Genomic DNA, 25,037 nt, shown 5'->3' with positions numbered 1-25,037 from the left:
GTATCGACCAGACATCGCCGATTTTCGAAACTGTTCTTCGAATTATCGAAATGTAGCCACACTGTAATTTACGCGCGCGACTCGAAAATTCAAATAATAGAACATTTGGATTTACAAGACACGAGACTTTACATGGAAAAATAGAATCTTCCACAAAAGCGAAACTAAGGAATTACTAAAACCACATTCCATAAATAGTACACACAATCGATTTATTTCGTTTCTTTTTGTATGGCAAAAATTAATACAAAAAATTAAATATTAAATGTATGTATGTATGTATAAAAAGCTTAAAGCAAACTATATAATGTAAATTTAATTGGCTGTTTGTTTTCTCTCCGATTGATCTGTCAGTATGGTAAGTAGAAAGAAAGGCATATCTCAAGAACTCATACGGATTATAATTTCATCATCGTAGCACCACAAATATGTGTTTTACCGAACATAAATCTAGTTTGGGGCTAGCGAATTTGCTCGTTTGTGCGAAAATTGCTGAGCTTATCGGCTTTTGTTTGTTTGTTCTCTAATGATGAATACTAATGGAATTCTGCTCGTGCGTGTGTGCGGAAAAAAGATTACATTTATGTATGACTGTCGGGTTGAAACCAATAGATAACAGGGCTCTATAAATTCACAATATTTGTTTACATCGCGTTTCAGTTTTAAGCACGGAGTATCTGTTAAATTACAAACAACATAGAATCAAGTTAAGTGCTGGTTGAAAACAAACGGATATAGCAGCTGAACCAAGGCAGTTACAACAGTATTCATAGTTTTTATGTAGAGGTACATATTCATTTTCATTTTCGATTTGCTTCGTTCGTTTTTGTTGGCTTGTTATTGTTAATACTCTTAAAAGGGCGCCTCGCAGCCTTTCAAACGACACAAAACACACACATTCACAAAATCATTTCGACGTACATAAAACTCTAGTTACTTAAATTAATTACAATTTCTCTTCTTTTATCTGACAATTGCACCGACCAACACGCTCCCACATGTGTGTGTTTTTCGCATTGTGTGTCCAGAATGGACAAAACATCGATCCCAGGACGATCGGCGATTCGCCGACGCACATACAGACAAACAGGCGACATTTGAAGAAATAAAAAGTGAATAATAACCAATGCGTGGCCGTTTAGAGCATTTTACATTTAAATCTACGATTCGGCTTGTTCATTTTTCGGCCCCTCCGCCCCTTGTTGTCCTTGTCCTTGCGGATTTCGCGCACCAGTGTGTAAAATGCATCGTCCACGCCCATGCGCGTCTTGGCGGATGTCTCAATGTATGGAATGCCGTACTGTTTGGCCACCTGAGAACAATCATAATGAACGTAAGGTTCGCTCGGAACTCTGAAGGCCGGTACTCACCTCTCTTGCCTGCTCGTTGTTAACGTTCCACGAGGCCAGATCACATTTGTTGCCCACCAGCACCATGGGCACCTCCTCGGCGTCCTTCACGCGCTTGATCTGCTCACGGTAGGTGCCGATATCCTCGAAGGACTTCGCACTGTTGACGGCAAAGACCAGCAGGAATCCCTCGCCGGTCCGCATATACTGATCCCGCATGGCCGAGTACTCCTCTTGGCCGGCGGTGTCCAGGATGTCCAGCAGGCAGGTTTCTCCATCTGCAAGGGAATAGAAAATGTATTTGAATATTGAAACTTCGCATGATCTCTTCTGGTACAATACTCTTGCTTGGCATGTTTTAAACGTATTAAATTCGAAATTTAAACGGGAAACCAAACCAGCGAAAGGGTGCAGAAATCTCTAGAGGATCCTGCACCCCTTTTTATGCCAGATCTTACTACATATTACTCACCGATAACCACTTGCTTTCGGTAGGAGTCCTCGATTGTGGGATCGTACTCGTCCACGAAATGGTTCTGGATTAGCTGGATGGTGAGCGCGGACTTGCCCACGCCTCCGGCTCCAACGACGACCAGTTTGTATTCCGTCATTTGGCTGTGGCGTCCGTTTTCGATTTGCCGTAGTCAAATGTCACAGTAACAGTCTCTCTCTCGCGATCGATGCTTACTCTCTTGTTAGGCGCCCGCAGATGCAGTCTCTCTCTCCGTACGCTTGTTGCGTGTGTTTGTGTGGGTGAGTGTGCGTGTATGGGCTGCAAGTGGAGTAAATTATTAATTAAGATTGATTAAAATAAATTAAACGCATAATTAGGCAGGAATTAATGCACGTCACTGAGTCACTGCGACTAGGCGCTTGCACACACACACACACACGCACCACTGCATGTACACAGCCAGACGGGCAGCACAAAAAAAAGAATGGGAAAAAGAGATCAATGACTCAAACTAAAATTAAAACCCATTCGCTCCATGCAAATTAGTTAATCTCCCCCACAGCCGAGTTATTAACTAGGTGAATTTGCTAATTCGGCGGCGTTGTTTCTTGCCCTTTTCTTTATTATTTTTCTTTTGCCTGCCGGGGCTGCGGACCTTCTTTGTTGCTGCCTCTTCAGCTAGCTCCTCCTTGTTTTTCCGCTCCGCTCCTCTCTATCACTGCTCTGCCTCTCTCGCTCTCGCGCGCGGCGCAGTTGCTGGGCACGTTTCACGTCACTTTCGCGGCTAACGGTGCGACAGGCGGTACTCCTCGATGGCACCACTTTAATTGCCGTGCGGTAATTGCAATTAACAGCGCAGGAAAACAATAAATCCGTATGTGAAATGCAGATGAAATCTAGGCTGTACGTAGCTGTGAAGATACTAGAGCTGGCAACAAGCCGATGGCACAATCGATAGCGATGGCTGCATTCTGGCCGGCACTATCGATGGACCTGCGATTGCGATTGCTATATAAAAAATAAAATAAAGAGGTGCATGCACTTCAACCGACTTTCTATAATTTGCTTAAACTAAAACATGATTTGATCAATAAAGCTTTCTGTGAAAACAGGCAGACGCTTCCTGCTTTTAATAATTATCAATTTTAGTTCTCCGGTCTGGCATCACCGTTTCTTAGCACGGACTCAAGCCTGAGTCTATTATTTCAACCACCACTGTAACGAAACCAGCATGGACAGATTGAAATTCAATAATTTGGTAAATAAACGATTTTATTTAAAATTATAGAGTTTTAATCAACAAGAACTTTTACAGGTGATATCCAACAAGAAGGTCATTCAAAAGGCACGCGCCCAGACCATCGCCAAAATCGTACAGAAGCTGCGAAAGACAAAAGAGGTTCTGGCCAAAAATCCGGACAGTGAAAAAGAAAAGATTCGTTTACGCAAGAACACAGAATGCCTGGCCCAGTTGAAGGCTCTAAAATATATGGACATGGTACGCCAATCGCTCCTGCAGGAGGGCACAAATCCCAATGCGGTGATTGCCAACGAGCGCTCCACACCGGATGAACTGGGCATTGCCATGCTGCGTCTAAACAAATTGATGCACGGAGTGGTGGACAAGTTGGTTGAAACCCTGAAGCTGAGCACCACCGATAAGGAGGCCAAGTGGCGCGAGGAGATCCTGGAGACGAGCAAGCGACGGGCCAAAATAGAACGCACTGAGGAACGGAAGAGGAAACGCAAGGAGCTGAAGGAGCAGAAGGCCCAAACCAAAAACCGATTGGAGTGGTTAGAACAGAACAAAGTGGTGGATGCAGATGTTAATGGAGCAGCTGCGGAAACGCCCACTCTTCAAGTCAGCAAAGTAAATGACGATGAAATCCCACAGTCCTTTGTAAAAACCGAAAATTCTGCAGCTCTCAAAATCAAAAAGGAAAAGACACCTAAAACACCAGCCAAAAAAGATAAAAAGCTTCAGAAAAAACAAGCTTTTGATAAGCAGATCAAACCGGAGATAACTAAGTCCAGTTCCGAAAAGGAGAATTTAAATACAATCAAGGAGAATAATGCAGAGCCTTTTAATCAACAGCCACAACTAGAAGGCAAACCGAAAGAATCTAAGCCAAAACCTTTCGAGAAAAAGCCAGCCAGAGAGCAGAAGCCTAAGCCTCGATTAGAAAGGCAGCCAAGTATCGATGAAGAAGAACCACAACCTGACAATAATCGTCCCACACATGTCGTTGATCCCTTTTTCATTACGGAATCAGGCCAGCCCTACTTGTCCAGCGCCGTAGTTCTTTCCGGGGACAATGACAGCGAAGCTGATGAGGAACAGGAACCGCCGCCAGTCAAAAGGTTCCGCAATGAGGAGCGACGGTCGAACACATATCGGGAGAAACCGGAAAGGCAGCCAGAGTTCAATGCGAAAAAGCCAACTGATGATCGTCATCCCTCCTGGCTGGCTAAGCAACAGCAGAAACCAATCATTGGTGATTTTAGAGGCAAGAAGATAACATTCGGCGACGACGGCCAGGCGGCGGAAATTATTGCTCCAAGTATCAATCAAGCAACCGCTACTGCTGCTCCTTTGCCCACCGACGGCATGCACCCGTCTTGGGTGGCCAAACAGAAGTTTAAGCCAAAAATTGCTGCGTTTCAGGGCACAAAGATTAAGTTTGACGAAGATTAAAGATGTCAATGGTATTTTGTTGTTTTAATAACTAAATAACTGCAGCTTTGTTGCTCACACGCCAACTTTGGGCACATAGTGACCACGAATCTTGTCCTCGTTGCGCAGCTTGTCCACGTTGACATCGGGGAACTGGCGACGCAGCACATCCAGATCGAAATTGGGGTTTCGACGCAGGATCATCATGACTTCGTTGCGGGAGCGGCTGCAAGATAACAAGATTTTAATTGAGATATCCCATTTAGCTAAGGACAACATACTTCTTGGCCTTGCGCTTGGCATTGTAGAGTTTCTCCCTGTACTTCAGGAGGAATCTGTTCACAGCTCTGCCGCCGAAGCCAATGTTGCGGGATTTTATCCATTTGAGGTTCATGAAGGACGGCAGGGCGTGTTCGCATGCTTTGTATGAGACCTGCAGGCCAAATGCGTTCTTCACCGCCTTCTGTGGACGTTCACCCGTTTCACCGGTTTCCAGCAGGTGATAGGCCTTGTTGCGCTCCCTCACTACTGTCTCCAGGTTTTCCATGGAGATTTTCACCTGCAATTCTAAAGTTTTAGAAAAGGATTTCCAATATCACATATTGCCCACCTTATCGATTCGCTCTGGACTAGGGAAGATTTCCATTTTGTCATTGCACTCGTGCTCCATTGTCAGCAGCATGTTGCGCTCCTTGAGGAGCACGAACCACAGCTGGTGCAGCTCCTTGTTGGACTTGATGCGCAGCTCCTCCGTCCGCCAGGCGCGACCCACCTTCACCTCGTTCTCACTCCAGTTCTTCTTTTCGTCGAAGAACTCCATTAGATCCCGGCGAACTGCGGAAGTGTGCATCTGCATCGGCATTTGAACATGCGGCGTTTGCAGGGCAGCCGCACTACATATTACATAAAAACAAAGACGCGTTTATATCGGTTACTCTGTGTAAATGTCGGATTTGTGAAAGAGAACGCACCTGCAGGTCTGCCATGGCTGCTTAGGAGCTGCCAATAAGGTCTTGACTGTCGCATTTCCCACAGTTTTTGCCAAATTTAAACATTTTATTAACGCCGAAGACATTTTTTCGACCGAACAAAACAGCTGGAACAACAACAATCGATTATTTTTAGTATCGATTTATTGGATTGCGTGCGTACTACATTTATAGCCGGGCTCTATTTCAGGGCTACCATGCATTTCAACTGAAATTAATCGATAGTATCACTTCAGTATAGACTTGTTGGCCAGCTCTAGTTGCGCTTCGCTCAGTGCTAATGAAAAATCGAATTTTTCGCTTCAAATCGACTGAAGTTTACACGGGCTAAAGTATTATAGAAGTTTGGCTCAAGCCGTTACACAACATGCAATAAGTAAATGTAAGTGAAGTGGCCACTCCCCGAAAAAAACAACGCGTTGCACAGTCATCTTCTCTGTTCCATCCAATCCAATTTGTATGCCAAGGAACGCCAACTTGATGTTTGGCTGTGTGCATGCATGTGTGATTGTGTGCTGGTGTTTGTGAGTTTCAGTACACAAATTTAAATTGATAAAACTCGACAAAGGCAGCGGTTCTGAATTGCAGCGAGTGCAGGGAATGCACTGCCAAGTGCCTATTAATTGTGCATTTATCACATCAAATTCAAACAATTTGCAACTCAAAATGGGCATCCAAAAACAAATTCATTGAAGAGTAACGCCAGGATGAAAAAAAAAAACAAATGTACAACGGTATAGTAACAGGACAGTGTTGCCGAGCAGCTCCAGGTTCCTGGTACCATTGCTGTGCAGCGCAGTGTAGCGTACATAAATATTTATCTCACTGCCTTATCAGGCAGCATTATTGTTGAACGACTGTGTATCTGTGGGCATATTAATTGTTTGTTGGCTGCTCTCAGCAAGTGTTATATAAAGTGCAGAACATCATTGAGTTAAAAGGTCGGCGAGTGAATTGATTGATCAATTTGGCAAGGGGAAGGGGCAATGGGGGGCTACGGAGTAACTTGTAGGGTTTTCTTTGCGCGACTTTCGTGCTTTTCGCATTTCCCCTTTTCCACTTTTCGAACAACTTTTCTGCTCACGGTGAACGCCCAAAAAAAACACAAACAAGTCTTCTTGTTTATTCTGTCGCCATGCGCGCGTGTGTGTGAGTGCTTCTGCTTTTTGTGACCAGGGGTTAATTTAACGGTGTCGCCTTAATTATCCGGGTTTTGTATATTCCTCCGGTGTTTGCTTTCTCCGGACTTCTGCTGCCACTTGTTGCCCCTGTTAACGGCGCTGTTAGCTGCAATTCCTGGCCATATCGTGCGATAACCTTTCATTTGCCAGTCGGTTGATTATCATGTTCTTAATGAAAGTAGCAACAAATAGCTGAATTTTCGCTTGTCCAAACTCAGCGATGTTTTAGGGGGGTCTTCATCACTACTCCAACAGTTTTTAGTTTGCGACGCCCATTGGTGATAAATACATGTGTACATACATACAACATGTGATTATTTTTATGGAATGTGTTTATCTGAAACCCTCTCTATACGCGTCAACACATAATGGCACATGTTTAAATTTCCCGAAAATAAAATGTATATACAATATCTGCTGTCAATATAAAATGTGTTAGTTTGACTTTACTTACACTTTAGCAGTGTACGTTTTACATTTTGGTGGCTCCCATCCAAGATATGAAACTATAACTATGACAACTCACTCTTGAGCTGCTCCTAAAATATCACGTATACGACAGGATGTGCATATAATTGGGACATCATGTCGTATACGTGATATTTTAGGAGCAGCTCAATTATATTTAAAGTTCCGTAATTTATTGCTTTCTCGTGATCTACTAGGCAAAGACATTCACATACACTGATAAAGAAACTCAGTTATCGTTTATTTACAAACACAACCAGTGTTGACCTCAAGTTTAAGTTAAAGAATCGGTAAATGGCTTGCCAATGCTGGATTGCTTCATCAAACTAACTATTGCTTATAATTTAAGTGTCAATTTAGATGCTGAAATCTTATCTACCATACTAATTACAACAATTTCTCAGTTTTTTAGTCTAATGTATGCTAATTATATGTAAGCTATTTCTGTGTGTCTGGTAATGTGGAGGCAGTGAGTAGTTGTGCTGTATTCTCTTAAAGCTCTGCTCTATTCATTAAGATGTGCGTGTGCATTGAGGAAGAAAGCCAACGAAAGTTGTTCGCCACATTACCGGCAATGTTGCAACATCGGGCGCGTTGTAATCGTGTGCAAGATGCGCGAAATCCAGTCAAACGCAAACAGAAGAACGCGCCTCGAGGCGCAATGTTATTGAATAACAATGAAGAAAGAGCAGGGAGCACGTAGCAGCAGCCACCTCCTCATGGGAAACATTACCAGAGTGCCAGTTGATGAGTCTACAAAGAACCACCTCAAACCACGATCCTTCTTTTCTTCCTCTTTTCTCGTTTTCAAAAACAGAGGAGCTAAAATGTCGCAAAAAGAATTGGCGGCACTGGTCGCCACGAGAACGAGTCGCAAACGCACCATATCCTCGACCTCATTCTCTGTTTCCACTCGCACTGAACCAAAATCCATCATAGAGATACACATATTCAATGACTCCTTGCCCATGAAAAGAACTTACTGCGAAGTGATGAATCCAACTTTAAGAGCGGAACAGCCAGTGAAGCAGGAAGAAGAGAGCCTGGGCCAAATGCCGCCGCTGACCGAGGAGGAGCAGCTGCGGCACGATGAGCTCCGGACTAGTGGCTCGATATTCCTGCAGGATTTGCCCTGCTTTAAGCTTCAGCAGGCACAGCCGATAGCAGGATCATCCCCGATTCCCAAGTGTCGGGAGTGCAGAAGAAGAAATTTGGCTACAACAGAGGGCGAATCCAGTTCAGTTAGCGACGTTTACTGCCGGTTCTATGAATTCCGACGCCTTCAGTTCAATGAGAATGGAGAGCTGTGCGTGGTTGGCTTTCCAAATCCCTACAGCGAGCCCTCACCAGAGGACATCGCCATTTGGCAGCCGGATAAAAACACACCGCCGACCAGCGGTTACATGGATATACAGGTTTGCAGGTACATTCTGCTCCATGCCGGCGACCAGTTCTGCTATATTTGGCACCAGGAAGCAGAGGCTTTAAGTTTGCATCAGAATACGGACGGAACCATTGCCTGGAAGAAGGCCGTAAAAGGAACACGAGAGATTTGCGACGTGTGTGACACCACATTGTTCAACTACCATTGGACTTGCCGCAAGTGCGGCTTTGGAGTGTGTCTGGACTGCTTTAAAGATCGCAAGGAGGGACTGCGACTGCGGCGAGCGGAGAACGCTGCCCAAAAGGGATGCGATGAGTACCACTGGCTGCTCTGCAGCGACCCCAGTGGCCCACAGGAGCACGTCCCTACCGAGCTGATGCTAACACAGATCATAGCCGGAGATGCCCTCAACGTCTTGGGCAGGCTGCTGCACGAGGTTCGCACTTTGTGGCAGGTGCCACAGGTCTGCGGCTGCCTTCTGAGTAAGCAACCGATTGAAGATGCAGAAACAAAGGAAGTGATCCAGGATATGATTAAGGAGTCTCAGCTGAAGCAGCACACCAGCTACTCGTCGCTGGCCTCCGAGCAGAAGGTACACCAGCAACAGCGCCTTGATCAACTGCACGCCACGAAGTTGGAGTTCGCCAAAAAGCTAGGTATAGATTATGTTCCAGGTCGAGTGTGGACCAAGGAAAGCTTGGGAAAGGATCCCATAACAACGGCATTTGATAATTTGAAGCACATTAATTTTCTGAGGAATGGATTGGCCGGCTTGAGAAGGTTTCTTCCACCAAGGACCATGACTTTTGGTTACTCCACTCAGTTGGCTCCAGGAGTTCCTCACGAGTTTCTGTGCGATGGCAGACTGCTTAGACTCACCGATGCCATGCATCCGGATAATCGAGTTCTTTTCCAGGACGTTTGGAAATGCGGGCAGCCAGTTATGATTTCGGAGGTGGCTCGCTCTTTGAACTTAGACCTATGGCATCCACAAGCCTTTTGCCGGGACTTTGGCGACAAGCCCAATGATCTTATTAATTGCTTGAATGGCAACCTGGTGCCCAATCAGCCAATGCGACACTTTTGGGAGGGTTTTCAGTGCATGAACAAGCGTCTGCCAGATGCATATGGCAAGCCAATGCTCTTGAAGCTTAAGGATTGGCCGCCGGGTGATGATTTTGCCGAAATACTGCCCACCAGGTTTGCTGACTTGATGAAGGGACTGCCCATGCCGGAGTACACACTTCGCACGGGAAACCTTAACATTGCTAGCTGCTTACCCAAGATGTTTGTGCCACCAGACTTAGGACCCAAAATGTACAACGCATATGGCTCAGCATTGCACCCCGACAAGGGCACAACCAATCTTCACTTGGACATCTCGGATGCGGTGAACATAATGGTTTATGTGGGAATACCCCAGGATGGGGACACGAGACCTCAGATGGCGGCCACGCAGAAAGCCATAGAAATTGGCGGATGCGATTACATCACTAGAGCTCGTTGCCAATCGCCAGATGTATTACCCGGAGCACTTTGGCACATCTTTCCAGCTCGCGATGCAGACAAAATAAGAGATTTACTTAACCGCGTGACCCTTGAGAAGGGTTTCCGCCTGGAGCCGGATCACGATCCTATTCACGATCAGAATTGGTACTTGGACGACAAGTTGCGAGCTCGTCTATTCAAAGAGTATGGCGTGGAGGGGCATCCGATTGTCCAGTGCTTGGGCGACGCAGTCTTTATACCAGCTGGAGCACCGCATCAGGTTCAAAATCTCCACAACTGTATCAAGGTGGCCGAGGATTTTGTATCGCCGGAAAACATTACGCACTGCTATCATCTAACTCACGAGTTCAGAAGGCTCTCCCACTCACACACAAATCACGAGGACAAGCTTCAGATCAAGAATATTATCTACCATGCCATCAAGGACTGTTGCACCATCCTGAGCAGAGCTGTGGATAAGAGAGTTAATGCGGAAATAACCCAGCTATATGAAGATTAGAATTTTCTTACCTTCTAGTTTTTTAAACTTTAATTTTATTTTTATTTTAAGATCAAAAACTGTCAATTGTTCAATAAATAGTAACTTAGAACCAAAAAAAAGGTACATTTTTTTTATTTGTCATCCAGTGCACGATTAACTAGGCTTTCTATTTTAAAAACGTAAATAAATATCAATTCAAATTAATTGATTTAATTGAAATTTCTAGTGTTTACATAGACAACACTAAGCCTAAGCAAGGTACTCGCCAGCAATCAATGCCCATGCATGCAGAGGGTGGAGCGGAATCTGATGATGAGGAGTCCAGCCCAGGCAGATATTAGCATCGTAAGGATCAATCTACTAATCTGGCGCCCCTAGAGAAGTCAAGTCAATTACAACGCCAGAAAGCCTTTTATGTTAATCGAGAGTGGAAAGGGAAAATACGTTTTTGCTAAACTAGCCTAGAGATCGAAATATTAAAAATAAAACTAAAATGACGGTGGATTTCAACGATTATTTTTGGGTGAGTTAAATAAGTTGCATATGGACGGACCATTGCTTAAATATATACCTACATTTAATTTACAGGGGGAGAAGAACAATGGCTACGATGTCCTGTACCACAACATGAAGTTCGGCCTGATTGCCAGCAAGGAGTTATCCGAGTTTCTGCGCGAGAAGTCTAACATTGAGGAGCAGAACTCGAAGATGATGTCCAAGCTGGCCCACAAGGCTGGTACACTAAATAGCACATTTGCTCCTGTTTGGACCATACTGCGAACATCGGCAGAGAAGCTCTCCACGCTCCACCTGCAGATGGTGCAAAAGCTGACTGAGCTGGTTAAGGATGTTGCCAAGTATGCCGACGAGCTGCACAAGAAGCACAAATCCGTCAAGGAGGAGGAATCGCAGACTCTCGAGTGTGTCCAAGCCATTCAGACGTCGACGGTGGCAGTGCAAAAGTTGCGCGATCTGTACGCCAGCAAGGTCCAGGAGCTGGAGAAGTTGCGCAAGGACAACGGCTCGCACAAGGATGCCGAGAAGCTGGAGAGCAAGCTGAAAAAACTGCAGGAGGAGTACAAGGCTTTGTTGGACAAGCATAACCCCATTAAGAACGAATTTGAGAGACGCATGACCCAGACCTGCAAGGTAAGAAGACTTGCATTGGATGCATTGAGTTGAAATTAGTTTATATTATATTATCCATTCTAGCGCTTTCAAGAGATTGAGGAGGTGCACCTTCGTCAAATGAAGGAGTTTCTGTCCACGTATCTAGAAATGTTGCAGAACAATCACGATATGGTGGGTCAAGTACATTCCGACTTTAAGAGGCAGTTTGTCGACATGTCCGTTGATAAACTCCTGGAACAATTTGTGCTCAATAAATACACGGGATTGGAGAAGCCAGGTATGTTCACTTGTTCACTATGTTCACCTTTTTAACACATAATAAATTGTTATGGTTTTTATTACAGAAATGCCTGAACTGGAGTATGTGGCCTTGTCGAGTGGTTCTCGCCTCCAGCAGCCGCAGGTCTCGGCCAGCGCATCTAACTCAAATTCGGCCACCAGCATTCAGGCTGCTCTGCGGGCTGGAAATGCAGCAACGACAGCATCGGGCAGTGCAGTGTCCATGGATCAACGGGGCGATGCCTTGGCGGCAATATCTCTGGGCAGCGGAAGTGCAGCCAGCGGTAGCATTCCCTTTGCCGAGGATCCGATACTGGGAGCTATGGGTTCTCCACGTCCCACATCGCCGGACATGCTGGCGGGAGCCAATGCAGCGGGAATACAATCGCAACCGACTGGTGGAGCCACATCCACGGTGAAGAGCCTGCGATCCTGGTTTTTGCCCACTGCCAAACAACAACCGTCTGCAGGCGCCGGAAATTTCGGTATGGCCGGAAGTGGCAGCATCAACAATACCACCACCACGACAACTGCAAGCAACAATAGCAACAACTTGAACACCAACAACACAACAGCAACAACTACAACAACAACTGGCACGAATAATCTCACCACAAATATCACCAAAAATTCCCCTAATTCTGAGGATACTAGCAATCAAGGTTCTTTCTCTTTGATTTTATTTGGTTTATGTTTTTATTTATTATTTTTCGTTTACATCATTGTATGGTTAAAGTTTATTCTATGTATGTACTTGTGGGGTCTATCAGTTGATCTATCAATTTCAACAATTCTTCTGTAAGATATTTCCTTATATGTTCTTTTGTATGTATTTACGTTTATGGTCGACTCTAAATTGTACCTATTCGTGTTGCCTAAAGTTTTAAATTGATTATTAGAAATTGTGGGATCTAATGCTCTGTACAAATTTCACGAAATTTTCGTGATATTTTTCATATTTTGTTAAATGAAGTGAGTACTAAGCATTAGGTTGTAGTATTATATTCGTCATAATTGTACATAATTTGATGTATTTTATTTATTTTTATTCAGAATATTCATTTATTAGTTTAATGCGATCTTTAAGTGTACACTCAAACACCAGCCAATCAATCAGACAATTCTCCTGACTTTTTACACAACTACTTCACATCCACACGCACACACAAATGCCATAAAGCCATTGAACTAATAGCACTTACAACAGCAATCTTCTCTCTATGCTTTTCTCCGTCTTATTTCCGTACTCACGCTTTGCACACATCCATCGCATCCATCAACCACTGCTCATCCCAATCATCCATCATCCAATCATCCACCCATCCGTGCACCGATCGACTAATCGAAATCAAAACTTTAGATCAGACACAACAGCAACCGGCAGAGGCCTTAACTCCAACCGCAAGTGCCACTGCAATCGCAGCGGCGAGTGCGCCTGGGAAGAAGCAATTGAACGCAACGACAAGCGAGCAGCAGCTATCGAAGTCATTAAATGAACAAGAGCACCTACAACAGACTGCAGCAGCTACGGCAGCCACATCTGCAGCAGCTACAACCGCCACAACGACAACGTCCAGACGTGCAACGTCACTTTTAAATATATTCACATCAAACTCTCAGGGTAAATGATTCAAGAATGTCAATGAAACTGATTGGCCCCCATTTCACCACCCGTCCAACTACTAAAACACCTGTACAGCATTTCCACCCGAAAAATTGCATGTACCTATCCTTAATATGTATATTTAAAGGCTTTTCTGTGTGCTCAACTTAGTGTTCTCTCATACCCGATTAACATCTAATTGTTATTAAAGCACATTAAGGCGGTGTTTGAGTTCTGAGAAAGACAATGCATTTAAGTTTCATCTATATATTCCCATCACCGAAGTCTCAACACAGAAATATATTCATGTGTTGAGGTGTCACCTTCTCTTCCTGTGTATTCTATTAGCCATTAGCTTGCTTATTTACTTAAGAAACTCTATTCTCCTGCTTTCATTAATGTGATCCACCTTTCGCCGGTAGTCTCTGGCATTTTACGCAGTCGTCGCGACAAGACAAAAACCAAAAAGGCTAAGAAAAAGAAAGACAATGAGGCCGCCGAGAACATACAGGAAGAACGCCTCACCAGGTGGGTCTCTAAAATGTTTATGAGGCTCAATTAACAAAATCTTAAACATGAACGCTCTCTTAATTATTTTCCAGTTTGGATCGAGGCAACAATACGCTGTTGGACTATGACGACCATGGGCGCAGCATGAAGACGCAGAATTCCAGCGGCAGTAGCGCTGGCGGTGGCTTGGCCGCCCTATCGGTGACCTCAGCTCAAGGCAGTGTGGATTCTGCAGGAGCAAGTAGCATGGGCGGCAGCGGAGGTGCGGCCGTGGCCAGTGGGAGCCTACCCAATGCAGGCGCCCTGACCAACTCGGCTTCGACCACAGCTCCGGGCGCTGCAAGTGGGACCGGAACTGGATATGAGGTCGATGAGGAGGGATTTAGCATACAGCCTGCTAAGGAAATAGCGTGGGAGGAGGGCCAGGATAAGTGTAAGCTCTTAACTTGTATGAATTCTGGACGCACAACTAAAATGACGAACTGTTATAGCTGGCAGCTTCTATTCCGACTCGGATACGGACTCGGACAATGACAAACAGGAACGTCGGATCCATGTCAGCATTAAGCCTTTGAAGAATGGTCAGGCGCCTATGTCGGCCAGCGTGGATGAGCTCCGTGCCACTGTGGAGAACATTTCGCTGTCCCCAACTGGAGTTTTTTCAGTAAGTTCCACTTACTAGAATGTTATATAAATGTGATTAAACAATACAAATATATTTCTAACACAGCATCACAGCCAGCAGTTGCAAGCAGCCAGAGGAGCTCCGGCGTCGCGTCAACAGTCGCCGGAAATATCGAATGCCTCCACTCCCACGGCCAGTGTGCATCCTTATGCCCCGCTGCAGAGTCCCACGCTGTCCAACAATAATAACGCAAACAACACGACCAACAGTCGCTACGCCGATCTGGGCGATATCTTCTCAGAGTTGGGTGACATGAGTATGTCGGCGCCCTCATCGGCGACGCTGGGAAAACCTCCCGGAAGACAAATACCAACACCGACGTCAGCGTCAACAGGTGGAAGCATAGCCATACCACGTCCACCATCACGACGCTCTGATATGATTGCCATTGGACCGGCGGCAACAGGGACAGCGCCAGGTCGCGGCAGAATGTCCCCGGCACCGGTGACGGCCATGAATCGAGCCGAGAGCATTGGCAGTCTGGAGTTCCGTACGGCTATCGGGGGAGTGGGATCCTCGCGAGGCCCCTCTCCACTCACAATCGGTATTTCGGACACTATACCGCTGGCTGTGGCATTCCACGAAATCATACACGCATATTTTCGGGGCAGCGATGAGTCGCGTTGCCAAGTGAAAGTGTCCGGTGATATGATGCTATCATTCCCAGCTGGCATTGCCGGCCTTTTAGCCAATAATCCAAATCCAGCCAAGCTGGGTTTTCGCATTAAGCACGTTCAGAATCTGGAGAACCTGGTGCCCAACGGGAAACTGGTGCAAATGTAAGTAATTGTGAAGTTAATTGTAGAAATCAAATAATCTCGGTCGCATTTGCAGAGATCGCCAGCAGTCGAGTTCTGTGAGCACGATGCTGGAGTTCAATATGGGTGCCTTAACGGCCCTGCTCCGAAGGCAGGCGGAGAATAACCCGACCGCCTCCTACTTCAACGTGGACATACTCAAGTATCAGGTGCGCACCAAGCCGGGAGCCAGTTCGTGTCCGTTCCAACTTGTCAGCTATTGGAAGTGTGAGTCCAGCTACACGGCCCTCAAAGTGGACTACAAGTACAATAACCACGCCATGGCCAGTGCCTCGCCACTTTTGAATGTCACGCTGTCGGTGCCCGTCAATGGATCTGTGCGCAATGTCCAGTCAAAGCCGCATTCGGCCTGGTAAGGAAATAGAAATATGAATACAATTTCTTTATCTATTATTACCGATCGCATTTGTTGTTTCTAGGCTGGGCGAATCAAATCGTTTGGTGTGGAACTTCACGGACATCTCGCAGAATTCACAAGACGGCGGAGTGGGGACTCTGCGGGCACGGCTGGAGCTCAACGATGGTCCTTCTACGCCGGCACTCCTGGCCACCCAGTTCAACTGCGAGGGCACCACACTTTCGGGCATCGAGTTCGAGCTCCAGGGCAGTGGCTATCGCTTATCGCTGGTCAAACGGCGCTTCGTTTCGGGTGCGTTTGAATATACATACGTAATATAAACAGCAACGTAACTCTTGTTTACTTTTCAGGCAAATATGTGTGCGAAGGCGATGGCATTCGCAGTGGAGCCACACCGACGCCTCCATCGGTCGGGTCCACCAGTCCGTACTCGGCGAAGTCGAATTAGTTACTCCCCACTCAATAGACGGCAAATGGGAACGAAAAATGGCAATATGGCAATAGGCTCGTGAAAAACTAGAGAAATTTTTGTAACTAATCTTAAATATGAGACAACCACATATACACCCAAACCATATTGAATTAGGCACATGAATAGAGGAGCCTGCATAGTTTTCTCTGAGCTTTTTATTATAAACCCCTTTCTTGATTTCGAAATGGACATCACAATGCGGAATGAAATTGACAAACTTCAAGATTTCCACTGATTGAAGCACGACAAGATTGAGGAAACTGGAAATTGTATCAGTTCGCATTCCAGCTGTTTAGATCCAAACGAAATCGAAAGTGGGACCTATTATGTATTTTTGTACACACAAAATTCTGTTTTTCACGCGAAATGTTGAATCTGCCTGCGGGAGGTCCGAAATGCGGCCCTGCAAGATCTGGATGTATTATTTGTTATATATATACGTATGCGAGTATATATTATTAAAGTGTATTTATTATGTTTAACTGAATATGATGTAAACGAACGATATTGTATGTAGCTATGTAGATATCTAAAAACAACACACCGAACGTTGATTTTATGTTCACTTTTGTACACACAACCAAATCCAAATGTATTAAATGTAAGATACAAAACCTGCACTGCGTCTCGCTTGGAATCTCGATGGATATTGCTTTCGTCACCGGGCATCATCTGGTCTGGATAAGGCGACACCGCCACGAGCTCATGCAACCGGAGTTTGTCGCCGTTTTCAGCGACTCTCGTTTCTCCGGCGATCAATTAATTATCGAATTTAGGCAAAGAACATGACAAACTGGTTTCGGTCTCTTTGGGGCGCCTGACAAGGCGAATTCATACATACATATGTACATATAGGAAATTAGCAGGCCGTTGAAAATAGAACAAGAAATGAAATGAAACGAAATGCTGAAATCAAAATCATTAAAATGTGGGTGCACACAGATCTCGTCGGGGAGCATTAGCCTAAAATTTAATTTGTAAATTCCTGTAAGAAATGTTTTTAAAATCGTGGGGCAGCTGTCGTTGTGCGATGACGTCATGCCGCCGCCACAAATTGATCTCAAGGTCGAGTCGACGGACGCGTTTTCATTTCACTTGGCACACTTGACTGTGGGCTGCCTTTAAAGATACAAAAACAAATTGCACTCGTCCATTATGAGGCAGGAGACTACTTGTATCTTGAATCTCTTGGAATCGCCGGCAATATGCGAATCCAATGGATGCAAGGGTGACTGACTGGAGCAGTACAAAAAGTACTTTACACTTCCTATGGTTAGCTGAGCATAGAGATCGCCGGCGCTGGCGAACGATAAGATTAAATTACTAAACAATTGTGTTCATACAAATGCATAGTGTATTTTGCCATTGCCCGCGGGTACAGAAGCCATTAATTGTTTAACAAAAGCAACCCAACAACACTCATGTCTGTTGATATATGACATTAACAGCCCTGAATTCTAGAACGCAGTGGCTGTTGTATTTTTAGTTAGATAACAAATTATTAACAGATGCTGGGCGCTGAGCTTTTCGCAAGTCAGTTTAAGGAGTTAGATTAATAAATGGTTTCTAATCTGTTTAACAACATTGCACTTTATTTATATTGACTGCATTAGTAGTGCTTAAGCATATACATACATATATTTATATAGATATTACTGGTATAAATTAGGGAACAAGCTCTCTGGGTTAGCTTGTACTTTTGGGTTTTATTCAACAACTTTCTAAGCTAACATTAATCGGTTTAAAACTATGTGGTAGATTAGTTTAATTCCGTTTGTCTGACAAGCGCACCCTATATAAAAACACACAACTCGCCCATATATACACATCCATACTGTTTTTGCTAATAAACAGTCAAGTTTCGGTGATCAGTTTCAATTCGCCACCCAGCACAGTGGTACGAGATTCCTTGAAATGCCAGTTGGAATTTCTAAAAATTTTAACACAATCTTCATGGCTTTGTTTACAACTTGAGCGTATAAACAAATATGAATCGGCGTTTCCAATAGCCACCAATCTTATCGAACTCGGGCATCCACTTGTCCCACTGTGCATTTAGTCAATTCAAGTTGATAGTACCCATGTGTACATATGTTTTAGCTTCGCCATAAATATCGCCGACTTCTGAGTGTGTGCGTGTCTAAATAAACTACGGCTGACATCATTCCTGTGTTAACATATTCGCAGTTAAGCTCATTATATCGCAAGACACAATTTCGTAAAGTGATTAGTTAGTACATCTTGCAGCACTGGGCTCCTCCTCCGCATGATTCCGATTCCACTGGCCTGCAAGAGATGAAAGAAGAAATCCGATTTAAGCAAGTTCGTAAATTCCAATCCCCCCAATCGTATCTACATATGTATCTATATAGTACATGCTCGTGTATAATTGCTTAATTGCGGATCAAATAGATCATTTGATCGAGCAAACAATGGGGGTCTGAGCAAAAGTTGGTCTGCTCTTTTAAATATTAAATCTCTTTTAGACCATTTTTAGACCACTCGTTTAATTTACAGTAACTTTTTTCCGAAACCCGTCGCTCGTATCGGAATATAATTGGAAAAAATAAACCCAAACGTGCCTGGAATTAAGTTTTGTATGTTCGGCATGCGGTTTTTCTAAAATGCGCAATTGACGCCCGCCGGTTCGGTTCGCCTGAATTTATTTCAACTTTTCCGCTATATAGAGACCGAAAACCGATTTCTATTGCCGTCTGTGTTTATTTGCATATTCCGCTTTAAGGCTCAAGTGAAAAAATTCCGAAAAAATTCAAGGTGGAATCGAACGATCGTGTTGGAGAACAATTCCCAGCAAGATCAACAACGAGAGTCTCTCGCTCTTATCAAGTGATTCGAGAAAAAGATGTATCTTTAGAGCTAAATAAACAACAGAGCCGAGCAGAACAGCAATAACTATAAACTCTATATCTTCTGTGGGCAGATCTTATTTTAGGCCTCACAATTTGCAGCCAACTGTTCGACGCTATTATTATAGCATAGTGGATCACCTGGCGGCCTGATAGCGAATATATATACACAAATGCCAACTAATGAAAAGTTGCCTCCATAGCATGGCAATGCACAGTTAAGCGCTTATGGCCTTATCTGGCGACCTCAGCACATGACCGTGAACGGAGCGGGGGAATTAATCAAATCGAAAGAAATACCAAATGGGGCTGGTGCCACTCCTCCAGAACTTGGCGACCCTTCAATGGATGTGCATGTGTTGGATGTCTTTGATTCTGTTCGATTCTAAATTCGAAACTCAATCATTTATAGGCAACTGACTCATGACAGAAACTTCCGTTGCGAAAAACGTGTAGCCAGAAGATATGTTAGCCAAATGCTTCTATATGGCGCTCTTGGATTCGTATATATGTACATATAGCTATATATCTAGATGTGTGCTCCGGCAGTATATGGAAACCGCTAAGCAAACAAACAAACAGCCAGGGCGTTATGTAAAGTAAACAATTTGAAGACGAACCCAGGCGAACGGAAGGGCCCCAGAAAGTGAAGCGTTTTTAATAGGTTTCCCATTTGTAGCGCAGAACGATGATGATACAGTGACAGCTTGGTAAGGCAAATATTGAAAGTTTCTCTGGACAGTGCTTGGGGCCCAACGAAATTCGAAGAAGGGCAGTGCGATATAGCCAAAATTATAGTTCCGCAAGCACAACTAATGTCTATTTTAAAACAATCAACAAGGGAAAGTCTCTAAAAATAAGAATGTCTCAACCAAACCACGGAGAAACAATTTGTTTCAGACAAATACAAATACGAATGCTTAAAACAAACAAATGCCGGAAACAAATCGTTTCTAGAAAGTACTTTTTAAAACAAAACCGTTTTTACGACCAATTTTGTTTGACCTTTAGAAAAATGAATATAGCATTTAAAAGTATATAGTGTTGGCACTATTTTCAAGTACTTTTAATTTAGTACAGAAATTATGTTAGAAAAATATTAATTTACTTATAATTTGTATAGAAAACATATTAAATTATTGTTATTTAGCCGTTTTCCAGATAGAGTCTAAAGAACATTTGTTTGTTTTGAGTTTCGCAACTAAGTTCATCTTCTCGAAGGACTACTGTAATTGGCAATTTCGACTCCCAAGGCTGAACCGCACCCAAAAACGCTAATTTACGACCCATAACAAAACTGCACCCGTCATGCGTCTCACCTGCTTGTGCGCCACTCCACTCCACGGATGGAAGTGGAACCCAGCCTGCTGACCTGTTGACCCGTGCCACGCCCCCTCCCTCCTACAGGACGAAGTTGCGCAGCTTTTCGGTGGGCAGTGTCCGATTGGCGAACGAGACAATCGCCGCTGCCGGCTGGCTGACGGACAGGTCACAGAACACATGGCACTGGTTGTCCGTTGAACTGTGCGACCTCCTGGCCACGAAGGCGAAGATGGTCTTCTTGTCGGCCTCGCCCTCGCTGGTCCACATCCTGTTCTCCGGATCGATGGCACAGTGCGAGATAACATCCGCCGTGTAGTGCTTCCGGAAGAACTTCTTGCGCGTATTGTCCGTGAGCGTGATGCCCTGCGAGGAGACCTTGAAGTGCACCTCCGTGGGCTGCGGCAAGGGTCGCTGGCCGTACATCTGGCGGATGGCCTTGCGGATGGCCTCGTTGCCGGTCAGAGATTCCGTGTCGCAGGAGTAGAGCCACAGCACATTGGTGGCCGCCCCGTGGGCCAGTAGATGCTGCTGGGCAGGGGTTGTGGCCCGCACCGGAGGCACTATATCCCGATCGGGCAAACGGAGGAGACACGGCAACGCCAGCTGGCTAATGGAATGCTCGAAGACGAGGGCGGACAGTGATGTGAACACCGGCTCGTCATCGCAGCCCTTCAGATGCACTCCCCCCTTGGTGGGCTCGATGAGGAAGTGACGCACCAGCTCCTGTGAACCGGGGGGCGGTTGGGACACCCTCACCACCAGGCCATAGGAATCCTTGTACGTGGTGGAGTCCCTGACCAGGAACGTGCCCGGCTGGGCAGAGGCCAGCAGAGCGATGGCATCTTCGCGCGTGAGATTTGGTTTGTACCAGAACTGGGACGAACTCCGGGCAAATTGCACGGAATCGGCGGACACCTCGAGTGGCTGCAGTGCAGGCGGTACGCCACGGCGTGGCCCTGTTTGGTAGATCGACTCTGGGGGCAACTGGGTCGTCGGCGTCAGAGACGCAGATGATGATGATGATGCCCCAAAAGGCGTGCGCGGCGTGACCGGAAAGGCGGGCGTTTCTGGCCTACTGGTGGGACTAGGCGTCATCTGTGGTTGGCCATTGTTATTTGGGTTGCTCACTCTCTTCGTACTGGTGGCATAAATGGGCGAAGCTGGTGCTGGTGCTATAGCTGGTACTCCTATTGCCGGCAATGGCGAGGTGGACTTGGATGTCGATGTGGATGCGGAGAGATCGCGACGAGTGCGCATGAGTGTCTCCTCCATGTGGTTCTGGCCATAAACGGCGCCCAGTTGCTCCAACGGCTCCAACTGCTGGCGTTTGTGGGTCGTTTCCAAGCTGTTAATTGTGTGATAATTGCGTTCCATGGTCCGCCGATTGACCACGCCATCTGGCACATCCTGATCCAGCCGCAGATCCTCGAACTGAATATTCCTCGTGGTATACGGTGTGGGTTCGGGCCTAACATCATCCAGATTCAGATTGAACTCAAAATCGTAGTTGTATTTCGTTGATTTCCCATTCGACGAGGGACTCTTGCGGTATAGGGTTCCATTGCTATCGTTCTTCAGTCCATTTCCATAGCCATCGCTCGGGTAGTACTGCCTCTGGGGCGGAGCGGGTGCCACTCTGGCACGATCCCCGGACGACTCCCTATCCAGATTCCTATATTCATTGTAGACCTTTTCGCGTCGCTCCCGCAGCAGCTGCTCGAAATTATCTCTCACCGGCGTCGGCGTTGCGCTGCTCGACCTGTAGTGGTATGTATTGGCGATGGTGTTGGTATTGGTCGAACTGGTGGGACTAACGCCATTGCCCAGCGTTTTGCGCACCAGCAAAGGGCTCGTTAGACGTGTTGGTGGCTTTATCATATCGCCAGTACCGCCATTATTGCTAGAACTATTCGAATTCACATTCGTATTCGTTGGCCCGAAATCAAAGTCTAGAAAACTATCCACTCGCGTCGGTGTCGGAGTTTTTCGCAGCGGGGTCGAAGTTTTGGCTATGCCATAGCTAAATGGCAGCGAGTTCTCGCGCGCGTGATAAGGTATTCCATTTCCATTACCAATTCCACTTAGATTCCCATTTCCATTCGCCTGCCCATTGCCATTCACATTATAGTTTTTATAGTAATTATTGTTATTATTGGCCGCGGTGTATTGGTATTGGTATTTGTGGTCGGCGGCAGCAGCGCTTTCTTCGTACGGCGTCCGCATTGTTTCGCGAATTCCAAAAGACTGATTCAAAAAAAAGGTCGAGAAGATACAACTCAAACCGTAGAGTCGGCGTTGGCGTTCCGCTCTCTCTCGCGTGGATGGGCTCCCGCTCTCGCTCACGGCGTTTGTTGGCCAACAAACAGCAAGTCAACCTCCTCAAGTCTGTTTCTGGTTCGCCATGAGTGGGCACAGTGGGCTAGGCCCTCGTAAACCCATATCTTAGGTATACATTTCTAATTATGAACTTTTAATAGTGTGACCAACCTGGCGTATGAGTAATTTTTTTGTGACAACAGTGCGTATGAGCAACATTTGACCATGTTTGATTTTACGATAGAAAAAGTTTTACACTAAATGTAATACATTATCAATATATTTCACACAATTTCAATAATGGTTATTTGTAAATTTCGATTTTTGGTGGCACCAACAACTGTATCAACCAAATCCAGAGATATTGCGAAAGTGAAAGAACAGCATTATAAATAGATCTGCCGTCGGGTATTTATTTAATAATCCCACGCCCACTGTGCCTCCAATGCTCACAAACGCCAAAAGGTGTTGGATGCCAAGAGAGATCACTCCATGAGAGAGTGCACATAGCGGAGACAGAGAGAGAGATGCGATGTGGAGAACGCGAGCCAAAGAGAGTGGAGCGTCGGTGATGTCATCCCCACTTATTGACGAATACACACGAAGGAGAGCCCCAGCCAAACGCACGAACTAATCAAAACAACCAATCGAAGCCTATACAGATTAGGGGCCCCGTAAAGTTCGATCCGTGCACGTTGGACGCGAATTTCGATCAAAGAACCCGCACATTGCAGTGCCGTTTGAAGACCAACGTGTTCAGCGATCTTATTGGAGTGCAATTGATAACAGCTGTGGGAGATCGCTCCCTCTTAGACACCTCTCTCTGTCCCTCTCACGTAACAAGCAACGCCAATTGAGGGGCTTTTTGAAATGGTAATTCGCCGATGGCACCCACTGTAACTTCGGGCACGTTCTTCCATTGAATTCTTGGCGTTTTCATCAATTAAATTGCCTCTTTTTCTTTAAATGAGCTGCATTTGCTTTCCGCTGAGTGAAACAAACGATCGTTGTTTATGCCATTTAAATGGGGTTTTCTTTATCAATCAATTGCGGTCTTGTTTCCCAGCAGGTTCAGGTTGCACTTTCCCAATGAACTTTTGTGGCTATTACACATACACCATCAAGCAAGAGGCCACAAATGTACACTTGGAAAAAATATTGCTACATTTAATAAGAGACTTCTATAGAAACAGTAAACAATTTAAATTTCTTTCTGACTTATGTATTTTTATCATTTTCTAGAAAACCCTGATTTGTTCTTACACTTACTGTGGAAACTGAAGTATGTTTTTCATCATTTACATTTTTCTTTCAGTGCAGCCCATAGAGAAGAAGCTGTCGCATCTTTTTTGATTTCTCAACATTTTCTTGTAGAAAGTGTAGTGGTGGGCAAACGAAACAACAACAATGGCTAAGGCAATATGATTGAAACCCCAACCGCCAAGTGACGTCAGTGGAGCAACAGCAACATGGCATAAAGAAAACAAATCAAATTCAGCGAAAATATGCGCTTAAAAAAATAAAGTATGAGAAATAACTGCAAAAATCCTCTGCCAATGCCAGCAGAGGTGATCTTCTTCTTCATCTGCTACTTGCCATGGCTGTTGTTGTTGTTGTTGTCTCAGCAGCCAGTTGTGGGTGGCAAATAAACAAGTTGCTCTCTCGCTTGCTCACTCGCGTGGGGCAGACCCCACCGCCTCTCTTTCGCTCTCCGGTGACCTGACGCCGCTCTCTTTCGTTGGCCTTAGTTGCGTCCCTAGTTGGCAACTCGTTTACCTTTTTCGTATTTTGTTTTTCGCTTTTTGTCTTGCAGCTTTTCGCTGCGAACATCTGTTGTTGTTAACTCTTTCTGCCGCAAATCTGTTAAAACAAAGTCATGTGGAATTTTGGTAATGTCAATCAGAGCCATATGCTGTGACAACCGAGGATTGCGGGCCCATCTGGCCATCTAATGTTGGCCAAAACGATGGAAAGCTATCGCGTGGACGATTACAGATAGTTTGAGTGTGGTTTTCGGGTGTGCACAACATACGCATTCGATTCAATTGATTCGAATGTTCGCATCAAGTGGTCGTTTCGCTTCCCACTCGAAAGTTTCCACGCTAAATCAAGTTTGGAGATTGGAAGTTGGAGATTGGCCTGTCATATGCATCTCAAGGGGATCCTTTTCCAAGGCTCGGAAACTA

At 45.3% G+C, this 25,037-nt stretch overlaps 6 protein-coding genes across 8 annotated transcripts; 3 read left to right on the top strand and 3 right to left on the bottom strand.

The window, feature by feature from the left end:
• Positions 1-191: 191 nt before the first annotated feature.
• On the bottom strand, positions 192-2,788 carry LOC6728783 (ras-like protein 1). The gene is made up of 4 exons (XM_016177119.3): positions 2,459-2,788; positions 1,822-2,121; positions 1,371-1,627; positions 192-1,312 (listed from the first exon to the last, which is right to left on the bottom strand). Exons 2-4 carry the CDS (start codon positions 1,958-1,960, stop codon positions 1,139-1,141), a joined length of 570 nt encoding a protein of 189 aa, XP_016035463.1. The 5' UTR covers positions 1,961-2,121; positions 2,459-2,788; the 3' UTR covers positions 192-1,138.
• Positions 2,789-2,912: 124 nt separating this feature from the next.
• On the top strand, positions 2,913-4,512 carry LOC6728782 (DNA ligase 1). The gene is made up of 2 exons (XM_002104081.3): positions 2,913-3,061; positions 3,119-4,512. Exons 1-2 carry the CDS (start codon positions 3,035-3,037, stop codon positions 4,496-4,498), a joined length of 1,407 nt encoding a protein of 468 aa, XP_002104117.1. The 5' UTR covers positions 2,913-3,034; the 3' UTR covers positions 4,499-4,512.
• LOC6728781 (39S ribosomal protein L47, mitochondrial) lies at positions 4,504-5,617 on the bottom strand. Its single transcript, XM_002104080.4, has 4 exons — positions 5,449-5,617; positions 5,088-5,370; positions 4,759-5,036; positions 4,504-4,703 (listed from the first exon to the last, which is right to left on the bottom strand). The coding sequence occupies exons 1-4, from the start codon at positions 5,550-5,552 to the stop codon at positions 4,553-4,555; spliced, it is 816 nt and encodes a 271-aa protein (XP_002104116.1). The 5' UTR covers positions 5,553-5,617; the 3' UTR covers positions 4,504-4,552.
• Positions 5,618-5,709: 92 nt separating this feature from the next.
• On the top strand, positions 5,710-10,551 carry LOC120285045 (lysine-specific demethylase 3A). The gene is made up of 2 exons (XM_039295462.1): positions 5,710-5,848; positions 7,933-10,551. The coding sequence occupies exon 2, from the start codon at positions 7,943-7,945 to the stop codon at positions 10,505-10,507; it is 2,565 nt and encodes an 854-aa protein (XP_039151396.1). The 5' UTR covers positions 5,710-5,848; positions 7,933-7,942; the 3' UTR covers positions 10,508-10,551.
• LOC6728779 (F-BAR domain only protein 2) lies at positions 5,710-16,959 on the top strand. 3 transcript variants are annotated; one of them, XM_016175033.2, is made up of 13 exons: positions 5,710-5,848; positions 10,716-11,012; positions 11,078-11,638; positions 11,702-11,897; positions 11,965-12,384; positions 13,260-13,520; positions 13,925-14,030; positions 14,105-14,445; positions 14,504-14,676; positions 14,743-15,476; positions 15,532-15,867; positions 15,935-16,164; positions 16,224-16,959. In XM_016175033.2, the coding sequence occupies exons 2-13, from the start codon at positions 10,983-10,985 to the stop codon at positions 16,319-16,321; spliced, it is 3,486 nt and encodes a 1,161-aa protein (XP_016035458.1). In that variant the 5' UTR covers positions 5,710-5,848; positions 10,716-10,982; the 3' UTR covers positions 16,322-16,959. The 3 variants fall into 3 exon arrangements, with proteins under 3 accessions (XP_016035458.1, XP_016035460.1, XP_016035456.1); XM_016175035.2 differs by having other exon boundaries at positions 11,965-12,561; XM_016175031.2 differs by lacking the exon at positions 13,260-13,520 and having other exon boundaries at positions 11,965-12,561.
• A 956-nt stretch (positions 16,960-17,915) lies between these two features.
• LOC6728777 (tensin-2) lies at positions 17,916-22,796 on the bottom strand. Its single transcript, XM_016177118.3, has 2 exons — positions 20,532-22,796; positions 17,916-18,631 (listed from the first exon to the last, which is right to left on the bottom strand). The coding sequence occupies exon 1, from the start codon at positions 22,756-22,758 to the stop codon at positions 20,614-20,616; it is 2,145 nt and encodes a 714-aa protein (XP_016035455.1). The 5' UTR covers positions 22,759-22,796; the 3' UTR covers positions 17,916-18,631; positions 20,532-20,613.
• Positions 22,797-25,037: the final 2,241 nt, after the last annotated feature.

Source organism: Drosophila simulans, chromosome 3R (genome assembly GCF_016746395.2).
Source record: "Drosophila simulans strain w501 chromosome 3R, Prin_Dsim_3.1, whole genome shotgun sequence".
NCBI classification, from domain to species: Eukaryota; Metazoa; Arthropoda; class Insecta; order Diptera; family Drosophilidae; genus Drosophila; species Drosophila simulans.
The sequence above is the reverse complement of the archived record's forward strand: the minus strand, read 5'-3'. Positions and strand labels throughout refer to the sequence as shown.